The sequence below is a fragment of the Hemibagrus wyckioides genome, linkage group LG09 (genome assembly GCF_019097595.1).
Source record: "Hemibagrus wyckioides isolate EC202008001 linkage group LG09, SWU_Hwy_1.0, whole genome shotgun sequence".
NCBI lineage: Eukaryota > Metazoa > Chordata > Actinopteri > Siluriformes > Bagridae > Hemibagrus > Hemibagrus wyckioides.
Window position 1 is genome coordinate 3,405,127 of NC_080718.1, and position 15,941 is coordinate 3,421,067.

Here is a 15,941-nt window from a genome sequence, read left to right on the forward strand (position 1 = left end):
CGAAGAAAACAAAGGAAAATAATGATGGCAAAATGATATGATGACAAAATATTAACTTGTTTAATATGATACAACTGAGTTTCACAAAAATACATTTTAAGTTGAAAACATGACAGAATTGTATGTCTATAAAATTGCATGAACGGAACACAGGTTATTTGATTTAAGCCGATCAGTCGAGATTCTGCTTGTAGGAAAATGTACACAAACGATCAGAATTTTTATGGCCAGCATATTTGGTGTGTCAGTGCTGCTTTGAACGAAGTACGAATAAATTTGCACCTTGATGAACGACCGTCCACTCAGAAATCAGCACTGAAGCCTTATACTGCATGCAAACAAACACACTTAAGATACAGGGGAAAACAATCCCAGAAGGAACTCAGAATGGCACGAATCTGAAACATAATCAGCTAAATCTTATAATTGGCCTGCCGAGCTGAGCTGTGGGAGAACGGGATACGGTAAACAAGCGAACGGTCATCGCTCCAGTTGGCAAAATAAACTGTGTTTTAGTTTATTTAGGTCTTTCATATACTGCTGCAGATGATACACAATAAAATCAGAACAGTAGGGTTGGAATAAAACCGCCAGTTTACGCTGATATTTGTGTACACTAGGGCTGTTGCGTAATTATTCAATCCGCGTGGTCAGAGAAGAAATTCCTGGACGGAGGAGTTTGACGGATTTATAAGGAATAAAGAGAAAAGCAAGGGCCAGGAATATTGAGAATGTCGCAGATGTGGCTTTCGGTAATTGTTTTGCAGAAAATAAGGAACACTAACATTGCTGTGGTCTGTGTAAGGCATCGCTGCACACCTACACATTTCTGTGAGGGATTTATTTTGCCGTCTGGCTGAGTTACATGATTTGAACTGAGATATTATTCATGGAAGGTGTGTTAGTGTGTAGTCTGGCGCTGATGGTCTGAGTGGCTTTGGATGGGATTTATTGTGTCCTCAAACTTTAGCCCCACGGTACACTGCATTTCATACTCAAGCCAGAAATATAAATATAAGAAATGGAAAACAGGGCAAAGAAAATAAAAGCATACACAAACATCACCAGAGTCTTGATGTGAGAATACAGTGCAGCCTAGGTAAGAGACCCTCGTACTCACTGCAGAGACAGAAATTGAAGTATTTAAATAATTTTGTCTTTCTCTTTATTTCTGATTGTGTCATTTTAACCCTATAAGACTGACACTGTTGCGTTCAAGCCAAAATCGTTGCCTAACTCCATTCCCCAGAGTGCACCTCGGCCTACAAACATGGCCGCCACAGACTACTAATGCCCAACAGACACACTACTCAAGTATGTATGCGTACCTGGTTTCGGTCACTCAAACACACCGTCCACATATAAAGGCAGCCGTGTCCCCTGATGTACTAAAATTACAAATGATGTGTATGCTAAGCTGGGTTTTGATCTATTTTTGTCTTCTTTCCAGGTTAGCCAGTTTGCTCATCAGCTAACCTCTTGCCTATCTTGACCACAGTTTTTGGCTCAAATTCTGGATTATTTCTGCAGTCGCAAACAAATTCACACACACTTGAGGTAATCCAGCATGTCCATACACTCCTTCACACCTTGAGGTAATTGAGCTAATTTATCTATTAGCATGTTTTTAGGGGGAGCAAACCTACACAGACATTGGGGAGAACATGAAAACGCAACCCCTCTGTTTTTTTAATGTAATTTATTCATATATAGATAAAGAAATACACTTGCTTTGAGGTAATCTACCATTATAGCATTATAATCTGTGGTAAATGTTCCTAAATGTACAGTATATTATTGGCTGTTATTTGTGCTGTAGCAGCGTGTGTGAACAAGTTCCCCTGTAGACCTGCGCAGAAATTCAGGCCCATTGAACTGCCACTGACACGAATGACACACACGGCTTTTGTCCATTCTGACCATCTCTTGTGTTGCTTCTATCTGTATGGGTGAGAAGCATTAACATTAGTGACTGGAATTGTTCTGAAAATTAAAATTGTTCAGTATACACCAATTAGCCATAACATTCTGAGCAGTGAGAGGTGAAGTGAATAACCCTGATGATCTCCTCATCATGGCACCTGTTAGTGGGTGGGATATATTAGGCAGCAAGTGAATTTGTCCTCAAAGTTGATGTGTTAGAAGCAGGAAAAATGGACAAGCATAAGGATTTTGACGAAGGGCCAAATTGTGATGGCTAGATGACTGGATCAGAGCATCTCCAAAACTGCAGCTCTTGTGGGGTGTTCCCGGTCTGCAGTGGTCAGAGTCTATCAAATGTGATCCAACGAAGGAACAGTGGTGAACCAGAGACAGGGTCATGGACGGCCAAGGCTCACTGAAGCATGTGGGAAGCGAAGGCTGGCCCGTGTGATCCGATCCAACAGATGAGCTACTCTTGGGCAAATTGGCAGCACAAGGGGGACCAACACAATATTAGGCAGGTAGTCATAATGTTATGCCTGATCTTATCTCTGTTATACCTCTCAGTTATATAATTCTCAATTCTGATTGGTCAGATGTTGATTACTTTTTTATAACAGCACTTCTGTAATGACTTGTAGTAACAAAGCAACCGTTGATGACTAAATGTGGGCGTGTCCAGCGATGTAACAAAGTTGATAAAAGTTTCATTTTATGAAAATTCAGAGCCTAAAGTGAAATTATCCATCCATTCATCTTCTATACCCGCTTTAGTCCTAATTAGGGTCATGGGGATCTGCTGGACCCTATCCCAGCGCACATTGGGCAAAAGGCAGGGGTACACCCTGGACAGGTCACCAGCCCATCACAGGGTCACACATATAGACAGACAACCACACACACTCCTATGGGCAACTTAGAATTACCAATCAACCTAATGTACATGTTTTTGGACTGTAGGAGGAAACTGGAGTACCCCCCCCACACAGGCACGGGGAGAACATGCAAACTCCACACAGACAGGCCCCTGCCTGTTTGAACCCAGGATTCAAACCCAGGACCTTCTTGCTGTGAGGCAACAGTGCTAACCACTGAGCCACCATGCTGCCCAGAGTGCCATTATATTTATATTAAATTATAGCCTTTCTATTTAATAAATAATTTGAATTGCTGACAAAGTATAAGAGGAACAAACTAAAATCTACAGTATGGTCTTTATGTATTAATTTGTCTATAAATCAGTGTCACATCTCTTACTGAATAGAGAGCAGAAAATAAGGACTAATGTTTTCCTCACCCAGGCGTGTCTCTGTCTGAGGTTGTCCATCCTGGCCAGGCTCTTCTCCAGGCCTCTCATCCTCCTGTCGTGTGTCGTCGCTCTCAGAGACTCGCAAAGGAAACGCATCACCAGCTGCAGGGACCAGGAGCCAGGAAGAACCTCCAGCACCATGAGCAGATTAAAAGCCACTGCGTTTTGGTTCAGGAGATCCACGGCCGCAGGCACGTGAGGCCTGGACTCGAGGTAAGTCTGGAGCAAGCAGCTGAAGAGCTGCTGTGTGAATTCCCTGTCTCGTCCAGCAGAGGTCCTCCAGCAGTAGTTTTCTGCAGCTTTTTCATCTCGCTCTTCATCAACAAGAATACACAGGGCCTTTCTGTGCTCCCCAACTCTCCCAAGCAGGATCGCTTTCTCAACATGGAGACCGGATGACCGGATTTTCTCTGCAGTGTTAATAAATCATTATTTAGTGTAAATGGCTGGAGGCAGATGTGATAAGCTTTTTACCTTTTTACAAGCAGAGCTCTACTAAAACTTACTGAAAATATTTTAGTTGAATTCTTAAGTCTCTTTGAAATGTATTGATTAAATAAGGAATAAAATGCTGTACAGGGATTATAGAAATTAAACAACAATGGGGATGTTTCCTGATCAGAAGCAGAAATGACCATCTGTTGTTCATTTTCCTAAAAACGCATGTCCAGGAGTGTTCTATTCCTCTTACACCGCAGCAGAAAATTGAATTTTTACCAAGTTTATTAACAAATGTCATGCTTTAATCAATTATAGTTCTGTTTAATGTTGTGGAACGTCTGTGAGACAAGGTACTTCCTGTTATTAGTTACATTATAATAGCAATAGGACAGAAAGGAATGAAAGAAACCAGGAAGTCTTGTGTCTAGTGATGGAAAACTTCCTGACTGACTTTTTCCTTTCACAAGAGGTATAAAACACTTCTGGACCTGCTTTTACTGAAAAATTACATACTTTGGGCTTGTAACAGTAACTTTAACACAACTACAACCCGTCACTGATTGATTATTTTCCTATAACAGGAAGCACCACGTGTTTTATTCATTTTTGCTGGTATTTTATTGGTTATAACATTTCAATACATTCACAGTTCAAGTATAAAGTCATAGTCTGACTGAGTCTTTGAGTGTCTTGCTTACATAATGAACAGAACAGCAGACTTTCCCGAGCTTTTGTGTAGCTGAGATAAGTTTAATTGGTTTACCGTATACCGCATTAGCATCATAGAAGGAGGATTGCCACAGTAACTGCTGCAGTTTTTGCTTCATTTCCTCCATGTTTGTGGCATCATCCTGCATCTCTGGGTCAGTTTGGAGGATCTGACTGGCATACGTGTCGGCCAGCAGAGTGTGGTGTTTCTCCATCTGGGCAAAGAGAAAGAGAAAAATACACTTTGTAAAGTCCAGAGACCAAAGCTGAACATATCACGAATGTGAAAACATATCTTTTGGTATGTAATTGGTTGTAGAGATTTTTAGAGAACTTTAACGATCAGCCAGCATCGATTCTCATCTGTTATTATTTTCTTTAAAAACTACAAAGCTTGAATCCTTTAACTGTCTCCAAAAAAAATCACTTGCATATTAAATATAATATATTAAGTAATAATATAAAATCCAACTTAATTTTTTAGGGGATCAGAAAAATATATAATCTTTTTAAATTATAAATTTAATTATAATATATAATTCGCATGTATAGTTTATTTTATTTTTCATGTCATTAATTACTAAAAATTAAAAAAAAGAACTTTTCTTTTGTATATTTTTTGTAAAAAAAATTGTAATTTTTACAATTTTAAATTGTAAATTTGTAACTTATTTTAGATTTGTATATTCTATTATTATTATTATTATTATTATTATTAACAATTGAACTTTAGCAAAGTTCAAAGATTCAATTATTGAACTGCTAAAATGTTAAATTATCTTGGTATTTTTAAATAATTTAATCATTATTTAAAGGAAGTTTTTTCGTCTACTACGGAATGGCAAAGTTTTCTTTCTCAAGACCACAACTCAGGATGAAAAATAATATTTAAAATCTTAATTCAAATGTGTTTTATTTATTTATTTAGTATTTTTTAAAAGTGCTTCTGCATTATATTTCCCATTTTTTCTCATCAACTTAAAAGGAATACTCCACACCAGCTGGGTGTAAGATTAAAGACATTGCCGTAACACACAGCCTGTAACAATCCATATTATGAGAGGCTTTATCTTTGCTTTGGAAGTTTGCTGGATGTGTAATTAAATGAAATCACGCAAAGCACAGATATAATTGTGTTAAACTCCTTCTGTAGCTCAAATCTATCACAGCTTAACTGAAGACAGAGGCACATTCATTACACGATTACGTGAGGGTATGAGAAGCACACTTCAGAGTCACAATTTCTGCTGTATCATGGTATTAAATGATTTGGTTAAAAACTGCTTGAATATTTGTACAGACAGACGTCTTAAGATTGTGCGTAGTCTTCAGTTTTTAGCAAAACATTGTAAAGCTTTTAGCTGATTTGCACTTCTGTGGATAAAAAAAAAAAGCAGCACTATGTACGATTTTTCTAAATATTTTACACCACAGTTATTGAATTCATGATTCTGATTGGTCAGAAAGTGTTGATTCATTTTCTAGAAAAGCAGCCCAGACAGTAGGTGTGCTAAAAGGAAACAAATCACAGGTGTCATCTAATAATAATAAATTGATAAATAATGAATCATTATTTACCAAAACAAAGAGAGTTTTATCATTATAGTTTTGTATAAGGAGGTGTCTCCAGGAAGTAAAGGAGTCTCCAGTTTCAGTGCTTTGTAACAGTCACTGTAGGTATAAGTTTTCCACCATGTTTCTCATTAAATGTAACTATAAACAAATTTGTGACATGACGTCTTTAATAAATAGATCATACTTACTGGCACACAGCTGTGGTGTAAGAGGAATTAAGCAATTCATGGCCTGCTGTTATACAGAAACTTAGAGTGGACGAAACACCAAATAATGGCAAAACTACATGGTTGAACCTTGGTATACAAATTTAATCGGTTCTGGAGGCGAGTTCTTAAGGCAAAAATTTGTATTGCGACATCAATTTTCCTCATAAGAAATAATGTAAACGCAGATAATCCATTCCAGCCGCCCAAAAATATGACCGATATTCTCAATACGAAGCGTATGTAAACTGTATGGCTGCTTACAAAGAACTGACCCAAGCCAAGCATTCCATGTCAAGGCTCCTCACAGGAAGTCTTGCCACCAATCAATTTTTGTCAACAAAAAAATCACCTAGCCTTTGAACGCATTCCGAAGGTAACTTTGTTATCGTAGGTTGACTCTTTCAAAACATCGTAAACTCACTTTGGTTGGCTTCGCTTGGCTTTCCACTGACGCTAACAACGGCTCCCAGACGTACGCGCAACTTAACTGCCGTTCGGTTCGGTTTGTTCGTATGCCGAAAAAGCCTCGTATGGTGATGCAAATTTCTTGCTAAATTGCAATTCATAAGGCGAAAATTTGTGCGGTAGGGCATTCGTATGCCGAGATTCCACTGTATCTTACGTATGTCCCACAGACTGTGTATAAGACACTGCACTAACCTGACTTTGCTGTTCATTGACCAAAAATTCCAAATACAAAACTAAAGCAAGGGGGTAGTTTGTTAAAATGGAAAGCACTTCCTCTGGTTCAAATGTGCTCCGGTCGCCTGGATCTCTCTCGGTAAAGATTAATACCCCAACCTGTATATTAAAAACAGACATAAAAATATTACTCTCAACACAAGTGATTTATCTTGTTCATACTAATGCAATTTTCTAGTACTGCTTCTGCTCTACCTCTGTATATATAAAATATATAAACTCCTTCTTTTGCGTCAAGGCTGCACATGAAAGTCAACCTCAGATTATAACTGCCCTCGGCATTCCAACTTGTATACTTGTGTGTGTTAGAATATACTTTCCTTTTGGTCTTTTTGAAGAGCCCAGTCTATAAACTTCATGATGATAGATTTCTCTTTCAACTGAGAGAGGGTTTTTACAATGTGCAGCAGAACATTTGGCTCGGAGGAGTCCACACTCTCATCATCCACCATCCACACCCAGGTCTGGCAAAAAATCACAGGCTTGTTCTTTTTTTTATTTTTTTCATCATATTCTGCAGATTTAGTATGATTCCATTGAATCTTTTAATTGTTTTATTTATTTCATGCATCATTGCCAAAGTATACAAATGGCACCACTTTATCACCCTGGTCCAACCCCTCACTGCCCTGATATACTCTTTCATATTACCTTGGCCCACTCATTCCCACTGCCCTGGCCCACTCTTCCTCAATGCCCTGCTCCACCCCATCACTACCCTAATCCACTTTCCTACACTGTCCTACCTATGGTGCTAATGCAATGCATCTATTGGCCTGGCTCACCCCTACTCTACCTTGGTTCACCCCTTTCCACTACCCTTGTAGATGCTTCCTTACTGCCCTGGCCCACACTACCCCATTGCCCTGGTCCAAACTTCCCTACTACACTCGTCTAACCGTGCCCACTGCCATACCCTCACCACTGACCAGGCCCACTCCGCTACCTTGTCGGTCCATCCCTTTACACAGCCCTGGTCCACGCCTTTCCAATGCCCTGGCCCACCCTACCTCACTGCACTGGGCCACCCTTCCCCACTGCCCTAGTCCAACCATGCCCACTGCCATAGACTCACTATTGATCTGACCTACCCCTCTACTCTTTCTTGGTCCTCCCCTTTACACTGCCCTGGCCCTGGTTCACCCTGCCCCATTGTCCTAGTCTACCCAACCCTATTGCCCTGGCCCACCCTACCTCACTGCCTTGGCCCAACCCTGCACGATGCCATGGTCACCTCTCACCTCTGCCCTGGCCCACCCCAACCCTCCCCACTGTTTTGGCCCACTCTTCATAAGATTCTTCATCAATATCATTAGATTTTTGAAGAACAGACCTGAATTGCATTGAAATGTTGACCATGGCTTTGATAGAGCAGTCCAATTGTGAAAAATCTGAAACACAAAAACACAGCAGAGCTTAAAAAGACTTGTTTAGACCTGAGATGCTAAACCCAGTAAAAATCTTTTCAGGTTCTAACCTCTTATGATTCTCCAGATCTGGCACACACACATCCAGGACACAATCATTATGAGAAGACACAAACTGGTCCAGGTTATCATAATATCCCAGCTCTAAGTACACTTTAAACAGGGTAGTATCGATATCCTGAGGGAAGAGCTGGCCCAGATCAGTGTTGCGGATCTCTCTTAAATAAAGGCAGAGGAAGCTTAGATATTTGTGAAACTCAGGCTGGGCTTCATTATTGAGCTTCCTCAGATCTTTGGCATTGCTCACGGTAGGAGGCTGAGATTTAAAGTCTTCACTGATGAGAGTCATGCCGGGGTAAAGGCTAATGAGTTCTCTCGGGTCCAGGTCACCTTTGCTAAGAAAAGCGATGCAGCATGTTTAAGAGAAATCTAGAAATTCTGATTTACAAACTTTGAAAATAATCATACTTAGGGGGAAAAAGCAATATTACATAAAAAGCTCTTTGGCATCAAGAAAAGCTTCTCTGTAGAAGTGAATCCATCCGGAGGTACAAACAATACTCCTGCGCAGATTCTACAAATAAAATGATTGAAAAATATTAAACAGTATATTCTTCATTCTTTAATTATCTAAGTTAATAGTATTAATATTGCAAGTCTCTGCATTTGACTTGAAATAAATGGGTTGCATAATTAAAAACATGCATCAGATTTATTCAAAGTATTAAAGATAAGTCTTGATTGATTATTAAATCCATGGCATCCAGATGTTGTTTACTAATAGAGAAATTACACGATAGAGAAAATGATGGAGTTACAGACAACAGGATATCTGTAATGATTAAAATAAAACTTAAAAAAATAAAAATAAATAAATAAATAATACAGCTTCTTAAATATGACCAGTCAATATATATTTTATAATTAATAATTTTAAAATAATATAAATTGTACACAAATGTGTACATTTAAGCACTTCCTATTATATACATGTACAATGCTGAGAAAAAATATAATTTACACATTTTTACAGATTTTACTTGGTACAAAATATTTCTCTTTTACAAAACTTGACAAGATTCTCTGACATAGTAGCTTAGTATAAATTATTATTATTATTATTATTATTATTATTATTATTATTATTATTATTATTATTTCTTTGGTGCTACCTAAAAGTTTGATCAAATTAATGCTGGTCTACAGAAGGAACCTCACTGACATCATGAAGCTCATGTCCATTTTCTGAGTCCAGTTTTGGTTTTATGTGACAGCGACATCCAGTGTTCAAATCCGGAACCCTTTTCAATTTTTTTTTTTTTTTTTGTGTCAGATTGAACTTCATTAATTTTTAAAATTTATATAAACATTTCAAAATATTACAAATAACAAATGGACAGTTTGACACGCCCAGGTGTAGATGAATACATTCTGTGTGGAATACAGTATTGGTTTTTACACATGCTCATTTTATTGTAGTTCATTAATGTAGTAAATAATCCATCCATCCATCCATCCATCCATCCATCTTCTACAACACTTATCCTACACAAGTTTGCATTGAACCTGAGGTCTCTCCCAGGGGACTCAGGACACAAGGTGGGACACACACACACACACACACACACACACTCCAGCTCACATTCTATAGAGATTCCAATCAGCTTACAGCACGTCTTTGGATCAGGTTCCCCTTGGCGTCCCTGCTTAGTGTCAGTATAACCCTCAAATTTGGCTAGAACTGGACAACAAGCAACCACCCCAACCCCCCCCCCCCCCAACACACACACACACACACACACACACAGGGCGTATTTAGCATTGTGCTGTAGCTAGCTAGTTTAAACAACAACAGAAATACAGGAAGGCTGCAGGAGCTAGCTAGCTTTCAACCACTACTGCAGCTATTACTGAAATAAGTAGACGAGGGGGGGGGGTTGCTGCAGTAATAACTGTTGCTATAATTAAAGAGAACTAGCTTGTTTCATGGACATTCTGTAACAGTAAACTGGATTAGACCATAAATGGATCAAATCTATACTACTTCTTCAATAAATGAGTAAAGTAATAAAAATATATAAATGTTATACATATGTAATAAAAAAAAAATAAAAGTAAAAATGTTGCCTAATTGTTTTCCTATAAGAGGATTAAAGTACTTAGTATATCAGGTCCCTTCACTAATTAAGAGATGTACTTTTTTATGTTTTTATTTTTAAGACAACCAAGTTTTTCTATAAGAATATTAACATTCGTTCATCCTTCCTTCCTTTTTACTCGTTGAAACGACGTCACAGGAGCCTGCTTTATGCTGCCACCCTGCCCTGTGCTCCATCGCCCATGTGACACGCCAAAAAGTGAAGGCTGATTATCTTCCTGTAATCCTGGAATCCTAATTTGTTCCATTACTTTAAGACATAGCCGTGGTGGGAATTAAATCTCTGCATTTCCTGTTTCCTGGAAGGTATTTATAAGCAGCTCATGAAGCTGAGCTGGTTAACGTTGTTCTCTGGTAAATGTAGCGGAAACTCTATTTAATCTGCCCTTGATGAAGATGAAGATGATGATGAAGATGATGAAGATGAAGATGATGATGATGATGATGATGTGGTATAGGGTCTTGCACCTAAGGTTATATGAGGTGACCATTGTATAGGATGGAAATACATTTCTTTTCATTCTTTTTTTCTTTCTTTCTTTCTTTCTTTCTTTCTTTCTTTCTTTCTTTCTTTCTTTCTTTCTTTCTCTCTTTTTTCATCCTTCCTTCCTTCCATACCTGTCTTTCTTCCTAAATGTAACATACCATACAACATTTTTTCTTTTTCTTTCTTTCTTTCTTTCTTTCTTTCTTTCTTTCTTTCTTTCTTTCTTTCTTTCTTTCTTTCTTCCATTTCAGTCTTCCTTCCTTCCTTCCTTCCTTCCTTCCTTCCTGTCTTTCTTCCTTCATTCCTTCCTTCCTGTCTCTCTTCCTTCCTTTATTCCTTCCTTCTTTCCTTCCTTCCATACCTATCTTTCTTCATTTCTTCCTAAATGTAACATACCATACAACATTCTTCCTTCCTTCCTTCCTTCCTTCCTTCCTTCCTTCCTTCCTTCCTTCTTTCCTTCCTTCCTTCCTGTCTTCTTCCTTCATTCCTTCCTTCCTGTCTCTCTTCCTTCCTTTATTCCTTCCTTCTTTCCTTCCTTCCATCCCTATCTTTCTTCCTTTCTTCCTAAATGTAACATACCATACAACATTTTCACCTTTTTTGTGGTCAACTAAGGTGAAAATGTGGGAAGATGAGTATTGCAGTGGATTATAGCTGACTTACATATCCTAAGAGGATGAGGATTAAAAGGCCCCCTGTTCATGGCTCGGTCATCCCTCTTTTTTCTTTTCTTTTTTTTTACCTTATAAGAGTCTTCAGGCAGAAGAGACTGAACTCCATCCAGCAGAGTGAGCGCTTCGGTCACTTGCTCACATCCAAGCAGCTTCTGGATCTGAACCTCCGGTGGACTCTGCCACAGCCGGCGAATCTCTCTCTCACCGACTACAAACACGCCGTCTATACAGACAAGAGGCGAAAAAAAGAAAATAAAATTATGCTGCAATAATCATGAAGGGATTTAGAAAACCCTTATTTAAAAGAAAATCTCATTTCCAATAGCTTAAAAAAAGAGTATGAGGGGAAAAAGCTGCCCATGTAACCGAATAATAGTGTGTAAAAATAACTTATATGACATTTGGAGGGTTTAAAAGAACAAAATAACTAAATTATGAGAAAGTCTTTAAAGTCTCCAATAAAATGTAGATATCTAGCTGTATAGATTTCCCAAAATACTTTATTCCTCTTTTCCTACACACAATTTACCATCAGTTACAAGTTTTTATTTATTACACAACTTCATACTTTTTCTTAAAAGTTATATTTAATATCGTAGCACGTCCATTATCGCTTACCTTATAGCATCTCATCAGTGCATCATCACATTTTTTCTCAAAAGTCAATTCAAAAAGTGCTGAAACTGGAGACTCCTTTCTTAAATGGTAAATATTTCCTCACAGAAAACTCCAATAAACATTTTCTTTCAAGTCCCTGTGGATCAGCTGTTACTATAGACACAATAATGTATTCTAAAATGAACAGGCACATATCTTCTTCTTCTACTTCTTTTTCTTCTTCTTCCTTTTCTTTTTCTTTCGGCTTTTCCCTTCAGGGGAGGCCACAGTGAATCATCTCTCTCCACCTATCCCTAGCTTCATATCCTCATTTATTCCATCCATATACCTCCTCTTTGGCGTTCCTCTTTTCCTCCTGCCTGGCAGCTCCATGTCCAACATTCTCCTACCAATATACTCACTCTCCCTCCTCTGGACATGTCCAAACCATCTTAACCTGTCCTCCCTAACTTCGTCCCCCAAACGTCCAACATGAGCCGTCCCTCTGATGTACTCGTTCCTAATCCTGTCCACTCCCAAAGAGAACCTCAACATCTTCAGCTCTGCTACCTCCAGCTCTGACTCCTGGCTCTTCCTCAGTGACCCTGTCTCTAAACCATACAGCATGGCCGGTCTCACCATTGTCCTGTACACCTTCCCCTTGATTCTCGCCGATATTTTTCTATCACACAGAACTCCCGACACCTTTCTCCACCCATTCCGCCCTTTCGCTTCTTTACCTCTTTCCCACACTCTCCATTACTCTGGACTGTTGACCCCAAGTACTTAAACTCCTGTACCTTCTCCACCTCTTCACTCTGAACAAGCACATATAAATCTAAAATATAAATTTGATATGATTATAATAAAATCGGTGTTATAATTGGGCACCTTGGAGTGGGCTTAGGGTTTGTTATTCTGGTGGAACCTTTAAAGGATCTATCTCTAGATTGAATACCTGAGAATAGAGGGTTTCCTTTTATAAAATGTGGAATCATTTAATAATCTAGAACCATTAATCATCCACAGAGTCTTTTATATTATAATATCCAATCATTTTCTTTAAAATTTATCTTACACAGGGTCACATGGAACCTGGAGCCTATCCCAGGGGTCTTACGCTGACCTATTAGTTCCTCAGGAGCTCTTAGTTGCACAATTGAATGTGAATATAAACGTTTAAAGAAATTTGGATTTACATTATCTACTTTCAAGTGTCACCCAAATGAGGGTGAGGTTCCCTTCTGAGCCTGGTTCCTCTCAAGGTTTCTCCTACATATCATCACAGGGAGTTTTTCCTCCTTGCCACCATCACCACAGGCTCATTAGTACGGTGAAAGAGAAGCGCAAAACAAAACAACAAATCCAATAACACCTTGACAATTCAGACAAACCGGAAAAGGTAGGTATAGTTTGCGAATGGAATTCTTCCCACCGATTGGAACGGGACATCTGTCACTCAGGATCTACAGGAAGTCCAGCAGGCTGCAGCAGTAGAAAGTGGATCGGTGTGTGTGTGAACACAGCTCTGCTCTTATAACGCTCCTTACATCCTTTAATCTTTAATAGTTTGGTCTTAGAAACATACCTGCGTTCTTCAGGTGTGTTTTTAGATTAATCTTTACCCCATGATACTCTATCAGTACATCCAAAATCACGCCATATGAACCTCCTTCCTCAAAGTAGAGTTGAATGAATTCCATTTTATTATAAATATAAATATAAATGTCGGTAATTTTCTTGAAAAGATTTAAAGTTGCACTTTAAATTAAAAAAAAAATGGTTTAAAGGAAATGCAGAACTCCACACATGTACAAGAAATAAAGTTAGATACATAATTTCCTACTTCCTGTGTATCCTGAGTGACAGATGTCTCGTCCAATCGGCGGTAAGAATTCCATTCGCAAACTATTCCAACCTTTTCCAGTTTATCTGAATTTTCCCTGCATTGGAATTTTCATTGTGTTTTTGGATTCGTTATTTTGTTTTGCACTTCTCAGCCACCGTATATAAGGGATAAATGTTAGTGATAAATAGTAACTTCATCATTTTTCTATTCTTCTGTAAAGCTGCTTTGAGACCATTGTTAAAAGCGCTATGCAAATAAATTGAACTGAAACAGGGTGCCAACATCACAGGCCACAATTGCACACATACTTGCAGATTGGGGAGAAAACCAGAGAACCCTGAGAACCCTAATCTTAGAGTTGTGAGGCAAACATACTAATCACTAAGCCATTGTTATTCCCCTTAAATTACAAGTCAGAACTGAACCTGTGCTTGAGAGGAGTGATTTGCAGCTATTTAAGAAAACGGTTTGTTTCAGCTGCTGGTCCAGCATGCTGTAGACGTGGAGCGATTTACTCTGCAGCACCAACACATAGGGGAAGTTCACTACTGCATCCAACACTCCATCCGGCCATGGCACAGGAGGACGCTGGGATATACCACTTTTCAGCACAAACATGCCTGCACACATGTACAATCATGACAGGAAAATTTGTTATAAATTAAACAGAATTATTAATGGTTAATATATGCCACAAATTAGGAAATAAATTTATTTGTTTAATATTTATTAGATAAAAATGTATTAATATTGGCTCATTTTAATTAGCTTTAGAATTGTTTTTTTAATGGTATTTTCTATTTCATACATTTAAATAGGGCTCCTATTTTTATTTAATTTTGTGTCTTGTTAAATCACATCCTCACCCAAGTTTCCTGGGCCATTTAGAAGAAACTCTCCTTTCACACTTTGCTTTGCGAGAACATTTTGCTTTCCCAGGTTGTGTGTGAAGAGCTCGAGCGCGCTCTGAGTCTGGTAATCATGAAGAATGTATCTGTCACACGTAGCCACGCACAGGCAAGTCTCATACACAGCCAAAGCCACAGGATCCTGAGCCAGAGCCACGTTCCCTACACACTCCCATCTGTCCACACACACCTTGTGTATGCTCACTGCTCTCCGTTTGGTGGAGGCGGCAAAAAGCTCAACGAAAACCTGCTGCGTGTGGACCGTGGGTTCTCCGAGGCAGAACTGAGAAACGTTCTGGATCTTCTTCAGGGCTGCTATGGGCTCCAGGCAGAACATGTTTAACGCTGTGATGGAGCTGTCCCAAAGCACAAGGAGGTGGTTCAGGACTGGGACTGCCTTCAACTGGCTGATTTCTCCACTTCGGCCCATCTGTCTTTTTGTTATCTCTCGTAGCGTCAGGCGTTCTCCAGTCTTTGAGCCTGTAGCAAAATGCTGGACGACCCCATCTTTACTTCCCATGTAGACGTTGTCACAGGAGCATTCCATGCACTGAATAACGGATTTATCTTTTCTTTTGCCATCTGCCACCTTTTCAAACACCACTGACGAACTAAAGATCTCCATAGGTTTTTTTTTTTTTTTTTTTTGGATCTAGCTCTTCGATCTATTCCTTAAATACAACGTTCCAGCTTGAATGGCAGCTAGCAGTGTCCTAATCTTCTGTGAGCGTATTTTGACCCTGCCATGTGACTCATCCTGAGAGGAAGCGAGCGTCAGCACTTTTTACTCGCTCTCACAGTAAAACGCCGCAAAAAAAAAAAGTCGACGGTGTGTTTATTAACTCCAGGAAATGGTTTTAAAACCAGGCTGCCCTAACGTATAATGTAATCTTTAACCAAAACCTTCGCTTGATGTTCAGTTCAGTCACTGAGAGATATTTTATTAGATACATCCATGTGCTGGTGTATAA

General features: G+C 39.0%; 1 protein-coding gene across 1 annotated transcript; it reads right to left on the reverse strand.

Moving 5' to 3' along the window:
• Positions 1 to 1,528: 1,528 nt before the first annotated feature.
• On the reverse strand, positions 1,529 to 15,697 carry si:ch211-266g18.9 (transforming growth factor-beta receptor-associated protein 1). Its single transcript, XM_058399998.1, has 11 exons — positions 14,929 to 15,697; positions 14,488 to 14,682; positions 11,685 to 11,839; positions 8,786 to 8,868; positions 8,345 to 8,689; positions 8,201 to 8,258; positions 7,187 to 7,331; positions 6,826 to 6,965; positions 4,437 to 4,596; positions 3,221 to 3,642; positions 1,529 to 1,941 (listed from the first exon to the last, which is right to left on the reverse strand). Exons 1-11 carry the CDS (start codon positions 15,593 to 15,595, stop codon positions 1,795 to 1,797), a joined length of 2,517 nt encoding a protein of 838 aa, XP_058255981.1. The 5' UTR covers positions 15,596 to 15,697; the 3' UTR covers positions 1,529 to 1,794.
• Between the last annotated feature and the right edge of the window lie 244 nt (positions 15,698 to 15,941).

Excerpts from the sequence above, each read along its gene's own strand:
- si:ch211-266g18.9 (XM_058399998.1), bottom strand. The coding sequence starts at position 15,595 with ATGGAGATCTTTAGTTCGTCAGTGGTGTTTGAAAAGGTGGCAGATGGC. Across the intron at positions 11,840-14,487 it reads ATCACTCCTCTCAAGCACAG|ACGGCGTGTTTGTAGTCGGT; the intron begins GTTCAGTTCTGA and ends TTGTCTGTATAG. Across the intron at positions 8,259-8,344 it reads GATCTGGAGAATCATAAGAG|ATTTTTCACAATTGGACTGC; the intron begins GTTAGAACCTGA and ends TTTGTGTTTCAG.